We start from the raw sequence: 17,291 nt of genomic DNA on the forward strand, positions 1-17,291 counted from the left end.
GTGGATGAGATCCATCCCGAGTAACTTAAGTCTCTGGATGTTGTGGGGCTATCTTGGCTGACACGTCTCTACAAAATGGCGTGGCGGTCGGGGACAGTACCACTGGACTGGGTGGTCGTCCCTCTGTATAAGAAGGGGGCCCGGAGGGTCTGTTCCAGTTACAGGGGAATCACACTCCTCAGCTTCCCGGTAAGGTCTACTCCAGGGTACTGGAGAGAAGAAACCGACCGATAGTCAAACTTCAGATTCAGGAGGAGCAGTGTGGTTTTTGTCCCAGTCGTCGAACACTGGACCAGCTCTATACTCTCAATCGATTCCTCGAGGGTTCATGGGAGTTTGCCCAACCAGTCCACATGTGTTTTGTGGTTTGCAGCCGAGTGTGAAGCAACTGGAATGAGAATCAGCTCCTCGAAATCTGAGGCTATGGTTCTCGACCGGAAAAAGGTGGCTTGCCCTCTCTGGGTGGGTGGTGAGCCTCAAGTGGAGGAGTTTAAGTATCTTGGGGTTTTGTTCACGAGTGAGGGAAGGATGGAGCGTGAGATTCACAGGAAGATTGGTGCAGCGTTGTGATAAAGAAGGAGCAAAGCTCTCGATTTACTGGTTAATCTACGTTCCTACCTTCACCTATGGTCATGAGCTCTGGGTAATGACCGAAAGGATGAGATGGCGGATACAAGCGGCCAAACTGGTTTTCCTCTGTCTCTGGTGGCTTGGCGCAGCCTTAGAGATAGGGTGAGGAGCTCACATGGGAGGAGCTTAGAGTAGAGCCGCTGCTCCCACACGTCGAGAGGAGCCAGCTGAGGTGGCTCAGGCATCTGCTCAGGATGCCTACTGGACGCCTCCCCAGGGAGGTATTCCGGGAATGTCCCACCGGGAGGAGGCCCTGGGGAAGACCCAGGACACGCTGGAGAGATTATGTCTCTCGGCTGGCCTGGGAATGCCTTGGGGTCCCACTGGAGGAGCTAGAGGACGTGTCTGGGGTGATGGAAGTCTGGGAGTCCCTGCTTAGACTGCTGCCCCCACGACCCAGCCCCGGATAAGAGGAAGAAAATGGATGGATTCCTGGTATTGTCATCTTGGAATATGCCCGTGTCATCAGGGAAGAAAAAATCCATTGATGGAATAACCTGGTCATTCAGTATATTCAGGTAGTCAGCTGACCTCATCCGTTGAGCACATACTGTTGCTCAACCTAGACCTGACCAACTGCAGCAACCCCAGATCATGGCTCTGCCCCGATCCAGGTGGTGACTTTTTTTTTTTTTTGGTCAGGCAGTGTATGTGATACTTTTAATAGGCATTTTGTCTCTGCATGGATATTTTGGGTCATAATGGTGATCCTTCTCTTCCTAATTATGTTGAGTCTGAACTTTGGGCATATAACAGTCAAATTTTTTCTCTAAGTCCTTTCACTTATATTGAGGTCTTAAATGCTCTCCACTCCATAGACTCAAACAGGTTCACAGGAGCTGATGACCTTGATTGAAAACTTATATTATCAGCTGCCCCATATTTAACTCATCATTCGCAACTCATCAATTCAAATGGCAGTTATGCCAGAATTATGGCTCATGTTCTGTCTTTACATAAAGGTGGGACAACTACAAATGTAAGTAATTTCTTGACAATATCTAAATTACCTTGTCTTGCAAAAGATTTAGGAAAGTTAGTTGCGAATCAAATTACAGTTTATTTATATAAATGCTCCAATTTTAATCTTATCAATCAGGTTTCAGAAAAGGGTAGAGTCCTGTCACTGCAAACACAAACGTTTTAAGTTATATTTTCTCAGCCCTTGATACAAACAAGATAGTGTATCTCTGTTTATTGATTTAACTAAAGCTTTTGACTCAGTGAATCATGGAGTCGTCTTGAAGTGTCTGAAGCAGATTGGATTTGACAATGTTACAAATGATCTTTCAAACGTAACCCAGACAGTAGTAGCCAATGGTTTTAAATCAGATTTCCTAACTTTAAGTAAAGGAGTGCCCCAAGGCTCAATTTTGGGCCCTTTACTTTTTATTATTTTTATTAATACTATTGGTCACAATTTAAAAGCATGTTTACCACTTTGTTACATCACCTTTCCTTTTAACAACTATCAATAAGCGTTTGGGATCTGAGGACACTAATTGTTGAAGCTTTGCAGGAGGAAAACTTTCCCATTCTTACTGAATGTACAGTAAGAATGGGAAAGTTGCTCAGCGGTCCAGGGTCTCCGTTGTCATATTTGTGCTTCATAATGTGCCACACATTTTCAATGGGAGACAGGTCTGGACTGCAGGCAGGCCAGTCTAGTACCTGCACTCTTTTAGTACAAAGCCACACTATTGTAACACGTGCAGAATGTGGCTTGGCATTGCCTTGCTGAAATAAGTCCCTGAATAAGACGTTGCTTGGATGTCAGGATATATTGCTCCAAAACCTCTATGTACCATTCATCATTAATAGTGCTTACACAGATCTGCAATTTCCCCATGGGCACTAACACACTCCCAGACCATCACAGAGGCTTTTGAACTTTGTGCTCAGAACAATTCGGATGGTCCTTTTCCTCTTTGGCCCACAGGACACGATGTCCATGATTTCCAAAAACAATTTGAAATGTGGACTTGTTAGACCACAGCACACTTTTCCACTTTGTGTCAGTCCATCTCAGGTGAGCTCGGGCCCAGAAAAGTTGGCGGTGTTTCTGGGTGTTGTTGATATATGGCTTTTGCCTTGCATGGTACAGTTTTAACTTGCACTTGGAGATGTAGCAATGAACTGTGTTAACTGACAATGGTTTCTTGAAGTATTCTTGAGCCCATGTGGTAACAGCCTTTACACATTCATGTCTGTTTTTAATACAGTACCGCCTGAGGTACCAAAGGTCACGGGCATTCAATGTTGGTTTTCGGCCTTGCCGCTTACGTGTAGAGATTTCTCCGGATTCTCTCAATCTTTTGATGATATTATTTAGTGTAGATGATGAAATCCCTAAATTCCTTGCAATTGTACGTTGAGAAATGTTGTTCTTAGACTGTTGGACTATTTGCTCATGCAGTTATTCACAAAGTGGTGAAACTCGCCCAATCCTTGCTTGTGAATGACTGAGCCCTTCAGAGATACTCCTTTTATACCCAATCATGACACTCACCTGTTTCCAATTAACCTCTTCGCCTGTGGAATGTTCCAAACAGGTGTATTTTAAGCATTTCTCAACTTTCCCATTCTTTTGTTGCCCCTGTCCCAGCTTTATTGGAATCTGTTGCAGACATCAAATTGAAAATGAGTGAATATTTGCATAAAAACAATAAAGTTTATCAGTTTGAACATTAAATATCATGTCTTTGTAGTTTATGCAGTTCAATTTAGGTTGAAAAGGATTTGCAAACCATTGTATTTTTTTAAGTTTTACATATAGTATGGCATTCTTTATCCTAAATCTTTACTTGAATTGTTATGGATCTTTTTGACCTAACCTTTGTGATACTATCTCTTATTACATATGAGTGTATCTCTTGTCTGTTAGCCTACGGGACGATGTGTCCAGCGGCCTTGAGTCACTTAGATTACACTAAACTGTTACGATTGTTTAGATGCCATAAAACACAGTATGGATGTTTATTTGTCAGCTAAGGGTGAGACAACACTATTAGGGACAACAACTCTTAGACAATTGTGTGCACAATTGATTCACTAAATCTGAATTTTGGTTTTAAGAAAAAGGTTTTTATTATTAGAAATTGCACAACATACAGCATCCCAACTTCATTGGAATTGGGGTTGTATAAATATCTTGGATTTTGGCCTGATGAAAGTTTATCCTTTAAAAAAACAGAATTATGTAACAGTTTAAAATCTAAATTATAATTTTTATTACAGAAACAAATATTGTATCTCAATAAATTACAGAAAAGAAAATGTGCAAGCAATCTTCCTCTCCGTACTGGATTATGTGGATGTGGTGTACACTTCTGTACTGGATTATGTAGATGTGGTGTACACTTCGGTACTGGATTATATGGATGTGGTGTACACTTCTGTAGTGGATTATGGGGATGTGATGTACACGTCTGTACTGGATAATGTGGATGTGGTGTACATGCAGATTTCTGTACTGGATTATGTGGATGTGGTGTACATGTAGATTTCTTTACTGGATTATGGGGATGTGATGTACACGTCTGTACTGGATTATGTGGATGTGGTGTACATGCAGATTTCTGTACTGGATTATGTGGATGTGGTGTACATGTAGATTTCTGTACTGGATTATGTGGATGTGGTGTACACGTCTGTACTGGATTATGTGGATGTGGTGTACATGCAGATTTCTGTACTGGATTATGTGGATGTGGTGTACATGCAGATTTCTGTACTGGATTATGTGGATGTGGTGTACACGTCTGTACTGGATTATGTGGATGTGGTGTACATGTAGATTTCTGTACTGGATTATGTGGATGTGGTGTACATGCAGATTTCTGTACTGGATTATGTGGATGTGGAGTACATGTAGATTTCTGTACTGGATTATGTGGATGTGGAGTACATCCAGGCTTCAGCCTCTACTTTAAAACCATGAGATCCTCTCTTTCACTCCACCCTTCATTTTATGACAGGTGATGGCTTTGAAATCCATCACTGTGTTCTCTACGAAAAAGTGGGTTGTCCATCACTGTCTGTTAGAAGAGCACACATTGTATGAAATGTATCTGTAAGGGATTACTTCAAAATCTGCCAGAATACCTCACGTGCTTGTTAATCATTGACATCAGAACATTTAATGCCAGATCACAGCTGTTAGCTGTTTTGCTTCAAAAAAATGGAACACAGTCCAACGAAAAGCAAAACTGGATGCATGGGTGTCACAATTTAATAATCTGATAACAAACTTTTCTACACACACCTGCTCCTATTTTTAGTGTTTTATATGGACTTGTTTGTTTTGTTTGTTTTTCAGTTTGTATTGTATTTTAAACAGGCCACCCATGAAAAAGAGAGCTCAAGTGCTCTCACTGGGTTCCGCTGTATAAATACAGATAAATATAGAAATGTTTTTTTCCACAGTTGTCTCTTTGTAAAAATGTAAAACAGAACACACAGAACTGTGCATTAGCAAACCGTACAGGAGATGTACAATAACAGGAGCTTGCAGTATCTAACATTGTAAATGTACCAAAATATTCATTCAAATTGGACCAAAAGTATTATGCAAATAAAAAAGCAAAACTAAAAAAACATTACAACATAAAACAAAGTTTCACTTTCAAGGCTGACAAAGGGGACGCGACTGTGAACCGACCATCCTTAAAACGACCGCATGAGGCAGAAAACAAACCCAAAAGCATCCACTAGACTCTAGTCTAGTGACTAGAGGGCAGGAACCGACTTTAACGCACACAAAGATTTTCAGAGTGAACATTAAATGTGTTACAGTACAATCATGTTAAAACGAGATACTGATGATTTTATTTAAGTACAGGTTTGACAGTTCTACGCCGCCGTACTTAACAAATACATTTTCGGAGTGTAACAGCCTGACCAGTGGGGGCAGCAGTGCACTAACCGTGTCTACTCTGCTGCACAAAAAGCAGGAAGCAGACAGAGCCCCGTGTGCGGTTAGCTCGGAGCTAAAGCTAAAAACACTTTGTTAAAATGTCCAAAGGCCAAACGCTGAGAGCTTTGGTGAATGAGCGGCTGACTGCGGCTGCTGAAGAGATCTTTGCGCTGTTTGAAAGAACGATAGCGGAGTATGAGGAGGAACTGTGTCGCTCCAAAGAGGAGAACCAGAGGAACCAGGACACTCCACAGACTCCACGGATTAAAGAGGAGCCAGAGGAGCAGAGCGTCAAACAGGAGGAAGACACGCTCCCAGCACAGGTGAGCTTTATCCACAGTGTTGGAAGTCACTAAATACACGGACTGAAAATACGTAGGTCTTTTCAGAATACTCATTTTGAGTAACTGTCCGGGAGGGGGGTAGGGGCCACGGCTCGTCACACTTTGGGAACGACTGGTGTCCATTTATTTTCTGTCTATAATTTGAATAACAAAGATGTTCGTTTGTGGTGTAAGTGTCAAAGAGCAACATGAATCTGAAATGTCATTAACTTTAGCATTAGTACATTGAAATACAGGTTTATACAAAATTTTAAGGCCAGAATGACGATCTTGATAGAAGTTTGGCTTCCTATGATCATCCACATCCAAGTCTGTGGCTGAGTGAACTCAACTTGGAACTATGGGGGACGGATGACTCGATATATATACTCCTCGAAACTCATTGACTCAATGTTGACAAAGGCAGCGTGAAGCGCTCATGTCCTCAAACACACTCCTGGCATTAAGCCCTATACAAGCACCCATGCCGCAGGTGCGGGCCATATTTATTACTGCTAAAATGAATGGAAGTCAATGGGCGACCCCGATGTTATGATGAATGATGACCCCACATCATTGACCCCATGGTGACATGGGGAATGTGGAGAGCTTTCAAAAATGTATAACATTGTAATCTTAATGGATGTATTAATTTTGCTAAAAAATATTTGCAAAATGCACTCATTGTCAAACGCACATCTTGGTCCTCTCCTTCGCACCCTGACTTTACATTATCCAAGCAACCTCTGCTGTAGGCATGGCATGTGCATATTTCTCCTTGCTAACATGTCATCGTCAACATCGCCCATTGACTCATTGGGTTTTCCAATTTTCAAATAACTCAAATGGACTTTACAACTTTACAACTTCAAAATTTGCTCATGTTTGCGTATACAAAGTCCAATTGGGCTCAAATTTGAATCAGTTGTAAAACTTTCTTGCTTAAACCTTGTCATTGTGAAAGAAACTACACTCTTGCAATAGTGCCCCCTACAGAGTAACAAATAAATTTGAATGGAGGGCCGAAAATGTTGTTTTGTTTTCCATTGCACCTATCAGAAAACTGTACCGTGTTGCCATGGCAATGCACACAATTGCCAATGTTATCCTAATGGGACTGATCCCGAAATTTCCCATTCATGACAAAAATATTAGATCATAGAATAATGGGAAATTGGGTACAGTAATCTCGATCCCGATCAAAAAAGTCAATGGGACACATGTTGTCTTTTCAATGGTGTTGCCATGGCAATGCATGAAGGAGCCTACGTTATCCTTATGGGAAGTTTTCAGAATTTTCTTGAATTCAAAGTCTTATAACAACTTATTAGCTTCAATGAGGAACGTGAAATTTGGCACAGTGACTCTTCAGGTTGTCCCCGTCAAAAATTACCGTCGGGGCTAAAGTTGTATGTGGCACGGTGTTGCCTTGGTGATGCCTGGAAAAAAAACATCTTATTTCATTTTAGTCCATCAGTGCTTCCAATGTGTAGTGACTTTGTTTAGTGACAAGTACAGCCAAAAACTGCATTAAAAGAGAGAAGTAGCATCCCAGCGCCATCTCTGCCAGGTCAGCCGAGTGCGAAGTGCAGCCCCTGATAACCGTTTGGCTTTAATTGTATCATTGTGTATGCTAATATCGTTGTTATAAATTTTTAATATTCCTGTTTATTCACCTTATTAGCAGAACCACACACACATAGTTAACATCCATACAGGGAAATCTTTGCTGTCTGACTGATGCACACTCTATGACCACAAGTCTACTGAGCCAGACAGCAGTAGTAAAACCTCCAAAACATTATTATTTCACAGCGAATCCTACATAATGCTCGATGATGTCACGATAACACATTTTGAAGTGTGATATACAGGGTGTCTATAAAGTCTCCTTACAATTAAAAACATTATTACAAAGGCAATTGATCAGATATCTTAATCAGTCTTGTACTATTGTATTCAGTGGTGTCCAAAGTGTTTGGCCTCATTTAATACACCTCTGTATGGGCTCCATTAGGGGCACAAAGCACATCAAGACGGGACTGGATTTCTTGCCCTGTCAGTGTAGCAGAGCCTCATAGATGGTTGCAGACGCATCTGTATCTTTTTTTTTTTTATTTCAGTAATTTCCCGTATATTTGCTTGATACATGATATCTTTAACAAAGCCCCACAGAGGCAAATCGAGAGGTGTGATGTCTGATGAATGTGGTGCGAACAGGATTGGTCCATCCCTTCAATCCAAAGATCTGGAAATATTTGAGGAACTTACGAACATGCAGATCCCAGTGTGATTACAAACTTTTATAACCACTGAGTTCAATAGAATACATGTAATTAATCTAACTTATCACTTGCTTTTCTAATTAAATTTTAAAAAGAAACTTTATGGACACCCTGTAATGCTGAAGTAAATATAAACGATAAATGAAACCAACTGAAACCAAACCATAAAGCAGAATTATCCCCCAAAAGTATTCTAAATGTACAATATTGTTAAAAACCCTGAGCTGCATTAAATGAGACAATGCAGCATTTTAGGAGTTTGTTTCTATAATGAGTCAAAAGTTCATGATCCAACTTTCTACAGCCCAGATCTCATCGTAGAACATAAAAATAATCTAAATTTTCCAATTAGTTCAAAGAAAAGAGTATTTTTCCGTCTGTCATGTACTGAATGAGAAGTCGATATAGTGATTATTGTGACAGGCCTATTTAATGCACGTTTAACCTGATTATGAAAAAAATATATTGACAAAAATTAACGTTTGTGAGCCTAACCACTGACACGCTGTTTGGAATAGCTGCGTTTGGGAGGCGTGTGGCCTTCCCGGTAAGGTCTATTCCAGGGTACTGGAGAGGAGAATCCAACTATTGAGTTGCCATGTTCCCTCAATAGACTATCCGACTACTGAGGGAATTTGGGGGTGAGAGAAGGCAGGCGTTGATTGATTGCCACTTCTCCTCATCTGATCGTAGTACTTGCTAGCTGTATGCTGTCTGTTACCATCACTTTGGATGCCTAGCTGATCGTTTTTTCCTGCTGGTCTGCATGCGGACAGTTTGGTGTCTGTTTTGGTGAAGTGATTGCTTCTGCCCGTCTGCAAACTTGACAATCCGGGGCTGAAGACAAACGCTGGCTGAGTAGCCATAGCTAGTACCAGGCTAACTACAATGGCGCCTGGTAATTGGCTCAAATACTCCATCTCTCAGCTGCTCATTCTTAATTGGTGGCTAGCTCCACCCTGCATACTAGCCATTAGACAACTCTGACTCCTCTGGCGACCCCGATATATCCACAGAAGCTCTTGCAAAAAGGTTCTTTGCCTCCTCCATGGTGCCGCTACAATTCACCCCATGTGTCCAAGTAAGTCCAGGCTTCTCCCTGTCACATGTGGTTTTCCGCAGGGGTCGGTTCTTGGACCCATCCTTTTTCCCATCTGCATGCTACCCCTCGATCATGTCATTAGCAGACATGGATTGTCCTTCCACTCTTATGCTGATGACACACAGCTGTATATCAGAACTGTCCCAAGCCCCTCTGAAGCTCTGACATGACTCACTGTATGCCTTGAGGAAGTAAAGGCATGGATGAACAGCAGCTCCCTTCAGCTAAACAGTAGTAAAACCGAGACACTCCTTGTTGGCATCCCCCATCAGATCCGCTCCTTTCCTATATCACCGTTCACCTTTGATGGCCAAGTCATCACTCTTTCCTCCTCAGTCACTAATCTGGGGGTTCGGTTGGACCCACAGTTGACTTTCAGTAACCACATAAACCACCTGTGCAAGACATCATTTCACCATCTACGAAACATCTCCAAACTCCGCCCCCTTCTAAACCTCCCAGATGCAGAGAAACTTGTCCATGCTTTTATCTCCTCTAGGTTGGATTATTGCAATGGACTTTTTGTTGGGATTCCCGACAAGGACATTCAAAAACTACATTACATTCAAAACAGCGCTGCCAGAATCCTAATGAAAGTCAGAAAATTTGAACATATCATTCCTATCCTCAAATCACTGCACTGGCTCTCTGTTTCATCCTGGATTGAGTCCAAAACCAGTCCACTAGACTCCATACAATGGGGACCGAGCCTTCTGTTCAGCTGCACCATGACTCTGGAATTGCCTCCCTGCCCAGCTGAGCTAATCTAAAGACCTTTTTATTTACAAAAGCTTATCGTTAATGTTTTTAGCATTTAGAAATTTAGTATTGGTTCTTATTTTATTGTAGCACTCTGAGATTCTATGGAATGAAGAGTGTGTTTATAAATAAAATAGATTTATTATTAACTGATAGTCTAACCTCGGATTCAGGAGGAGCAGTGCGGTTTTCGTCCCAGTCACGGAACACTGGACCAGCTCTATACTCTCCATCGGGTGTTCAAGAGTTCATGGGAGTTTGCCCAACCAGTCCACATGAGTTTTGTGGTTCTGACGAAGGCATTCGACCGTGTCTCTCATGGTGTACTTTGGGGGGTGCTCCAGGAGTATAGGGTCTGAGGCCCTTTGCTAAGGGCTGTCCGGTTCCTGTATGACTGGAGCAGGAGCTGTGTTCGCATTGCCGGCAGTAAGTCAGACCTGTTCCTGGTGCATGTTGGACTCCACCAGGGCTGCCCTTGGTCACCGGTTCTGTTCAGTGTTTTTATGGACAGAATTTCTAGGTGCAACCAGGGGCTGGAGGAGATCCGGTTTGGGAACCACAGGATCTCATCGCTGCTGTTTGCAAATGATGTTGTCCTGATGGCTTCTTTGAGCCAGGACCTGCAGCAGGCACTGGGGCATTTTGCAGCCGAATGTGGAGTGGCTGGAATGAGAATCTGCTCCAAATCCTAGGCCATGGTTCTTGACCGAAAAAAGGTGTCTTGCCCTCTCCAGGTGGGTGATTGCTGTATCAGACAACCACAAACCCCCCCCCCACGATTATTATTAAATAATTATTATTATTATTATGTTTTATTTTATTCTTATTTGAACTATACATATTTTTGGAACAACTGATTGAACCACTTGATACTCAAAAAATCATGAAATTTAATGAAATATCAAATAAAAAAATAAATAAATAAACATCAAATAAATACATTTAAATTAAATAAATATCAAAATAATACATTCAAATTAAATAAATATCAAATTAAAACAAGTAATTTAGGAATTTGGTACGCCACCTTATACGATGCTAACAGTGCTTGCCGGTTTAAGTGACATTCACAAAGTGGGATGATTGTTGTTATTATTGTTGAATATTTGGCACGTTTACGCTGAAAAAACTCCAGCGTCTTATCAGCGTGACTGAGGTGTAATGAGGTGGCACCTTAACTTATTTGGCTTCATTCTGTCTGCTGCCACAGCAGACACCGGACTGTCCTCGTGTCCCACCGGAGTCACGGTGAAGCCAAGTGCTAAATACTCTTCATCAGACTTCCTCGTCTTATTTTTCGTGTGACTTTCGTGTGTCTCATTACCTCTGTCTAGCTCCGCCTTTCTTTTCATCCCTATTAAAATGTTTTCCGTAGTGTTTCTTTAGCAAAAGTGTTTCTTGTTCACTGTCCTGTGTCACGATCTGTTCGCTCTCTCCTGCTCTTTGCTGTGCGCGCTGTGTACTCGCTGTCTACACTATCTACAGTGTCATACGTGGAGTCATACGCGCCCCCCCTGGCATCTCACCATGCCCCCCAGGGGGGCGCACCCCAGTATTTGAGAACCACTGCACTAGAAGAAGGCCCTGGGGAAGACCCAGGACACAATGGAGGGACTCTGTTTCTCGGATGGCCTGGGAAAGCCTTGGGGTCCCACTGGAGGAGCTGGAGGACGTGTCTGGGGTGAGGGAAGTCTCGTAGTCCCCTGCTTAGACTGCTGCCCTCGTGACCCAGCCCCGGATAAGGGGAAGAAAATATATATTCAGATACCAATACCACACTAATCTTGTGACCAAGTGGGCCTTTGTCCCTTTTAATATTACCATAATTTTAGTTTATTCATATGTTTGTTTATTTCCAATAATTTTTCAATATACAACTAAGCAGAACTATCCCGGGTTTGTTTTGTTTAGTTTTTCAGTTAGTTTACCTTTTAATTTAATCACCACACATACTTGTAACTTTAAAGATATTTGATTTGGTTAAATGTAGTTAATTCAGTTATTTTGTCAATTCAGTTGAATAAATTCATCAACTCTATGTTGACAGTGTTTATAGGCTTGGGTGTGGTCATGTGCCGGGCCATGTAGAGGGGAGAACTGGTTTAAGTTTGTTTCTTTTGTTTCAATGTCTTATGTATTTTGTTTCAATGTTTTAAGTGTTTATAGTTTATTTGAAAAAAAAAAAAACACTTCTTAGTTAAGGGACTTGGGCCCAGAGAGCTAGTTAAGTAAGAAATACAGCTAAAGTTATATCCACAGAACCTGTGAAAAATATGGTGTATACAGGGGGTCCTTCCTGTGCAGGGGGCTATATAAGTGGTGCCAATCAGACCTTCTGGGAGACATCCGTGTAGCCAGGGGTGGGTTTTTCTCCTTAGTTTCTTCATTTCTGTTGCTTTAAATTGAGCATTTTTTATTTTTTTGAGTTAATTTTTTTGTAAATGCGTATTATTTTTGGACCATGGTTTACCACAGTGCTTGAAATTTTGTCAGTTGGGACCTTTCTGAATCTGCCTCCTACTTTGACCACTTCGGGTCAGCTTCCCCACAGATCTCAGATTATGTATTTCCATGGTGAATTTGGCTCCATCTGAATAAAAGTATTACCAGATATAGTAAAAGAAATATTCAAATCTGTCAACTGGACAAAAAGTTGTTGGAATGAAGACTTTGGCTGCCCATCCAAGCTTATTCTTGAGTTCTGGTCAGATTGCTGGTGAGCACTCCCTTATATCTGAAGGGAGGAGCTAACTACACTGAAACTAACACACCAGTTTGTTTACAGTTTGTGGGCTAGGTCTAATGAGCTAGACCAGGGGTGACACACTGGCCACAATAGTTTCTAAAATTTGACAGAGGGGCCGGGCCAGGATATATATGTATATATATATGTAGATATAACATTAGCGATGTGGCCTGTAACATGTAGCAAAGTTGACAATGCAAGGCTCATTGTACAAATTGTTTTCCAAATGCATTCATTAAATTAATATTTGATTTATTAACTTTCAGTTAAATAAACACAGCAGAAAAACTTTGAACAAGGTTTACCCTTACCTACCTATCTATCTATTTTAATATAATTTGGACACGTTCGGTGGGCCAGATTAATAAGCCCAAAGGGGTGTTTGTGGCCCCTGGGTCGTAGTTTGCGCATGTCTGAGCTAGACAAACAAAGTGTGAACTGTACCTGGGTCATACTTAGCATAATCATTCAGGCCCTAATGGGTGCCCTTACATCATACCGTCTATTAGTATAACGTCTATTAGCATAACGTCTATTAGCATACTGGCTAGCCCTATTGTTTTTCTTGTTTAGATTTAGGTCTGAGGATGGAGTTATAATATGTGATAGATGATGTCTAAGGCTCCATTCCAGTTCAAATATGGATTGTCTTTCCTAACAAAAATGGCCTCTTTAACTTCCCTCTCAGACCATTTTCTTTTCTTTGACTAAGATCTGTACCTCTAATTACAACATTAAAAACAAGAGCAAGTTCATCACCAGATTATGAAATTGCGATTGTGTCGTCAATGTAACCGGTTTTGCTTTTCCTTGGAGTGTGTTCCATTTTTGTGAAGCAAAACAACTAAAAACCTCTTTCCCCTCTCAGTTTTGGTGCAGTTAGTTCTTAACCATATGTTTTCATGTCCACACAAACTGCTTTTTTCTATAGAAATATTGTTCCTTTGATTAAAATATTCCACAGTATGACATAAAATGCATCTATCTCCATGGAGAATGACCTGAAGTATGGTTTTAACTTCCTATTTCCATGGAAACATGCAGATGATGTGCTGCCTCCAGAAAGTTACATCTGGAGGATGTGCATTTGTTCTCACCTTGAGATTGATAAATGTGTAACAATATTTCTAACAAACCTCAACAAGAAAATGACAGAAACATTTAGCACATTTCTGATTGAAATCAAGAAATATTCTGATTGTTTACAGTCAAAATATTAATATTTGTGTGTTTTTCCCCACCCCAGCTCCAAGTGGGCATCCCAGAGTCCAGTGCTGTCCGTGTGAAGACAGAAGAGTCCTCACTGCTTCAACATAGACAAACTGGGGAGGAAACACAGGGAGAGGACATCAGCACATTGCCACATTTACACTCAGAGACTGAGGGACACATGGAGCACTCCTCTGACACTGACAATGATGAAAACTGGAGAGCTCCATTCAACTGTCCAGCTACACAGATGGAGACGGAGGCTGATGGAGACCACTGCAACCAAGTCCAGATCAGAGCCAGAATCATCGCTGCACCAAACTCAGGTCTATCCCCCAAATACAAGTCTGCACCAGAGACCAGTGCCACTGTGAACTATGGAGACATGTCAGGAACAGACCAAGAAGCTGACAAGAAGAAACACCAGTGCTGTCTGTGTAAGAAGAGGTTTGGGACTAACCAGATTTTACAAAGACACATTAGACTTCACACAGGAGAGAGACCGTTCAGCTGTTTAATTTGTTTGAAAACATTTACTGCAAAGACTAGTCTAGATAACCATATAAAGATACACACCGGCGAACGACCTTACAGCTGTTTAACCTGTAAGAAAACATTTATCCAAAAATCCAGTCTAGATTACCATGTAAAGACACACACAGGACATAAACCATTCCACTGTTCAATCTGTGAGAAGACATTTTGTGATAAGAGTACTCTTGTTCAACATCTGAGAACACACACAGATGAGAGTCCCTACAGCTGTGCAACATGTGAGAAAACATTTACCAAAAAGAGTCATCTCGATACACATATAAAAATACATACAGGAGAAAAACCGTACAGTTGTTTAATCTGTAAGAAAACATTTACCCAAAAATCCAGTCTAGATTCGCATATCAAGATACACACAGGAGAGAAGCCATTCAGCTGTTCAACCTGTGAGAAAACATTTTCTTATAAGGCCAATCTACGTGAACATGTAAGGATACACACAGGTGAACGACCTTTCAGCTGTTCAACATGTGAGAAGACATTTATCACAAAGGGTAATCTTGAAAAACATGAGAGAATACACACTGGTGAGAGACCTTACAGCTGTTCCATTTGTAATAATGGGTTTAAACTTAAACAGCATTTGAAGAAACACATGAGAACTCACAAAACAGAAAGTGACTGAAAGCTAATTGGTTGTGTTCATGAGATGTTTTAAAGAGAAATCTGTGTTGGAGCCTGCTGCTTCATTTTGAGCGAAAATCCTGTCACAATAAAAAAAACTGTTTTTATCACAGTAAAATTTGAGCACCAGTGATGATCTAATGACTTTATTTATGTAATGACAGAAGGAGCACAGAGACACGTGATAAAGTCCCTTCTGAGCTTTGGAGCTGGAGACAGAATAATGCAAATTGGTCTGTTCCACCTTGTGATGTCATTTAGTGGTAGTTTTAAGGTCAGCTATTTTTAACCATTTGAACTGTTTTATTCTACAATAGACTAGAAAAAACATAAATTTTCAGCCTTCCTAAAACATATTTTAGTTTTCCCTTTTGTTCAGTTGAGATTGCCACAGAAAGTCTACCATATCTCCTGGTGCACAGAGAAATGATGTTTTGTTTAAACGAGGATAAAACAATAGCTGTATAGCTCCAAAGTTTGGCAAATCCGGGGCTGAAATTATTCAAATTATTCTAGTGAAGTTTAAAACACAGTGGAGCACTTCCTGTATTACCACTAAATGACATCACAAAGTGGAACAGTGATTTCTGTTTGAGAGAAGAACTCCACCTAAATCTGCAGAGTTTGTGTGTTACACACAAAGCACAGCTCCATGTCTGTTTGTGATGAGGAAACTGTGTTAGAACAGATCAGAAAATAGCCTAATATGAGCCCTTTAAAATAACTGTGATTTCAATAAAGGCCTAAAAAGCAGTAGCCTGCAGCTGTCGTCACAGCCACGCACTTTATCACAAATGGATTTCTACAATGGAACCAAAAGGACTATTGTCTAATCAAGCCTTACATTAAAGAGGGGCTGTTACTCTTCTATGGGGTATTAACTGTAACACATAACATATTTACATCACCATGTTAGCTTTATTGATTTGAAATGTTATATTTGCTGTTCACTAGATTACTCAAACATACATGGATGACAAATAAAACTTGTTCAGACATATTTTTGATGAGGTCATCCTGGTAATCGTGGCTGCAGTTGGGGTGACAGGATATGGTTCCAGGTCCATTCGTTTTTGTAAAGTTTTGTCAGAGCGTGTGGTTCTGGCTGGACAGAGATACAGTGGAAAGTCAAGGGTAATAAATGCAGTGCACATGGCTGCAGACACACAAGGTGCGTCCCAACGCTGGAGAAGAGAAAGGTCATGTCGGTTTGGCACATTCAAATCTAGCTCTGAGTCGAGTTCACTCAGCCTCGAGTTTGGATGTGGAGGACCACAGCCCACCGCACTGACATGGTCATTTCAGTGCTCTGTCCCATCACGTTTTTATCATCACGTCATTTCAACATAGTAATGTGTGATTTCATAATATCACTGTTCTGTCCTCACTATGGCGTCACTACCAGGGCTGGACAGATAGGGAACAAAAAAGAGAGTCCACACCACGATAAACAGAAGACTTGTCTTTACTCATGTTTTTCTCCACACTTGTCTCTTTGTTAATGCATATTTATGTGTGTTCTGTTTTACAATCTTACAAACTGTACAGGAAATACAACAGTTTTACAAAAACTTGTACCTTGTTACATAGATATGAATTATTACTGTGGCCTTATTAAATGTACTTCTGGACATGTTTTACAACAAAAAATATATTGTGCCATCAAATAAACACATTACCCAGCATAAAATAGGACCGAGTAAATAACAGGAGCTCGCAGTAGATAACGTAAATGCACCAAAATATTTGTTCAAATTTGATCCTAAGTATTATGCAAATAAAAAGCAAAACAAAACATTACAGCATAAAACAAAGTTGATTTTTCAAGGCTGAAAACGGGGATGTATTTTGTCTGACTGAGCTGACCATGTTTAAAATGTCCACATGCGGCAGAAAACAAAAGCAAAAAGCGTCCACTAGATGGCAGTAATTCACTTTAACATAAACAAAGATTTTCAGAGTGAACATTAAATGTGTTAAATAAAATCATCAGTATCTCTTTTTAACATGATTGTACTGTAAGTACAGACTTGACAGTTCTACACCGCCGTACGTAACGAATACATTTTCGGAGTGTAACAGCCTGACCAGTGGGGGCAGCAGTGCACTAACCGTGTCTACTCTGCTGCACAAAAAGCAGGAA

General features: G+C 40.8%; 1 protein-coding gene across 1 annotated transcript; it reads left to right on the plus strand.

Moving 5' to 3' along the window:
• The first annotated feature begins 5,585 nt into the window (after positions 1–5,585).
• On the plus strand, positions 5,586–15,704 carry LOC129456931 (gastrula zinc finger protein XlCGF57.1-like). Its single transcript, XM_055227992.1, has 2 exons — positions 5,586–5,868; positions 14,007–15,704. Exons 1-2 carry the CDS (start codon positions 5,644–5,646, stop codon positions 15,147–15,149), a joined length of 1,368 nt encoding a protein of 455 aa, XP_055083967.1. The 5' UTR covers positions 5,586–5,643; the 3' UTR covers positions 15,150–15,704.
• The last annotated feature ends 1,587 nt before the right edge of the window (positions 15,705–17,291 follow it).

Source organism: Periophthalmus magnuspinnatus, chromosome 16, assembly GCF_009829125.3.
Source record: "Periophthalmus magnuspinnatus isolate fPerMag1 chromosome 16, fPerMag1.2.pri, whole genome shotgun sequence".
Lineage (NCBI taxonomy): Eukaryota > Metazoa > Chordata > Actinopteri > Gobiiformes > Gobiidae > Periophthalmus > Periophthalmus magnuspinnatus.

Coding starts and splice junctions, on each gene's coding strand:
- LOC129456931 (XM_055227992.1), top strand. CDS start 5,644: ATGTCCAAAGGCCAAACGCTGAGAGCTTTGGTGAATGAGCGGCTGACT. Junction 5,869..14,006: donor AAGACACGCTCCCAGCACAG/GTGAGCTTTATC, acceptor TCCCCACCCCAG/CTCCAAGTGGGCATCCCAGA.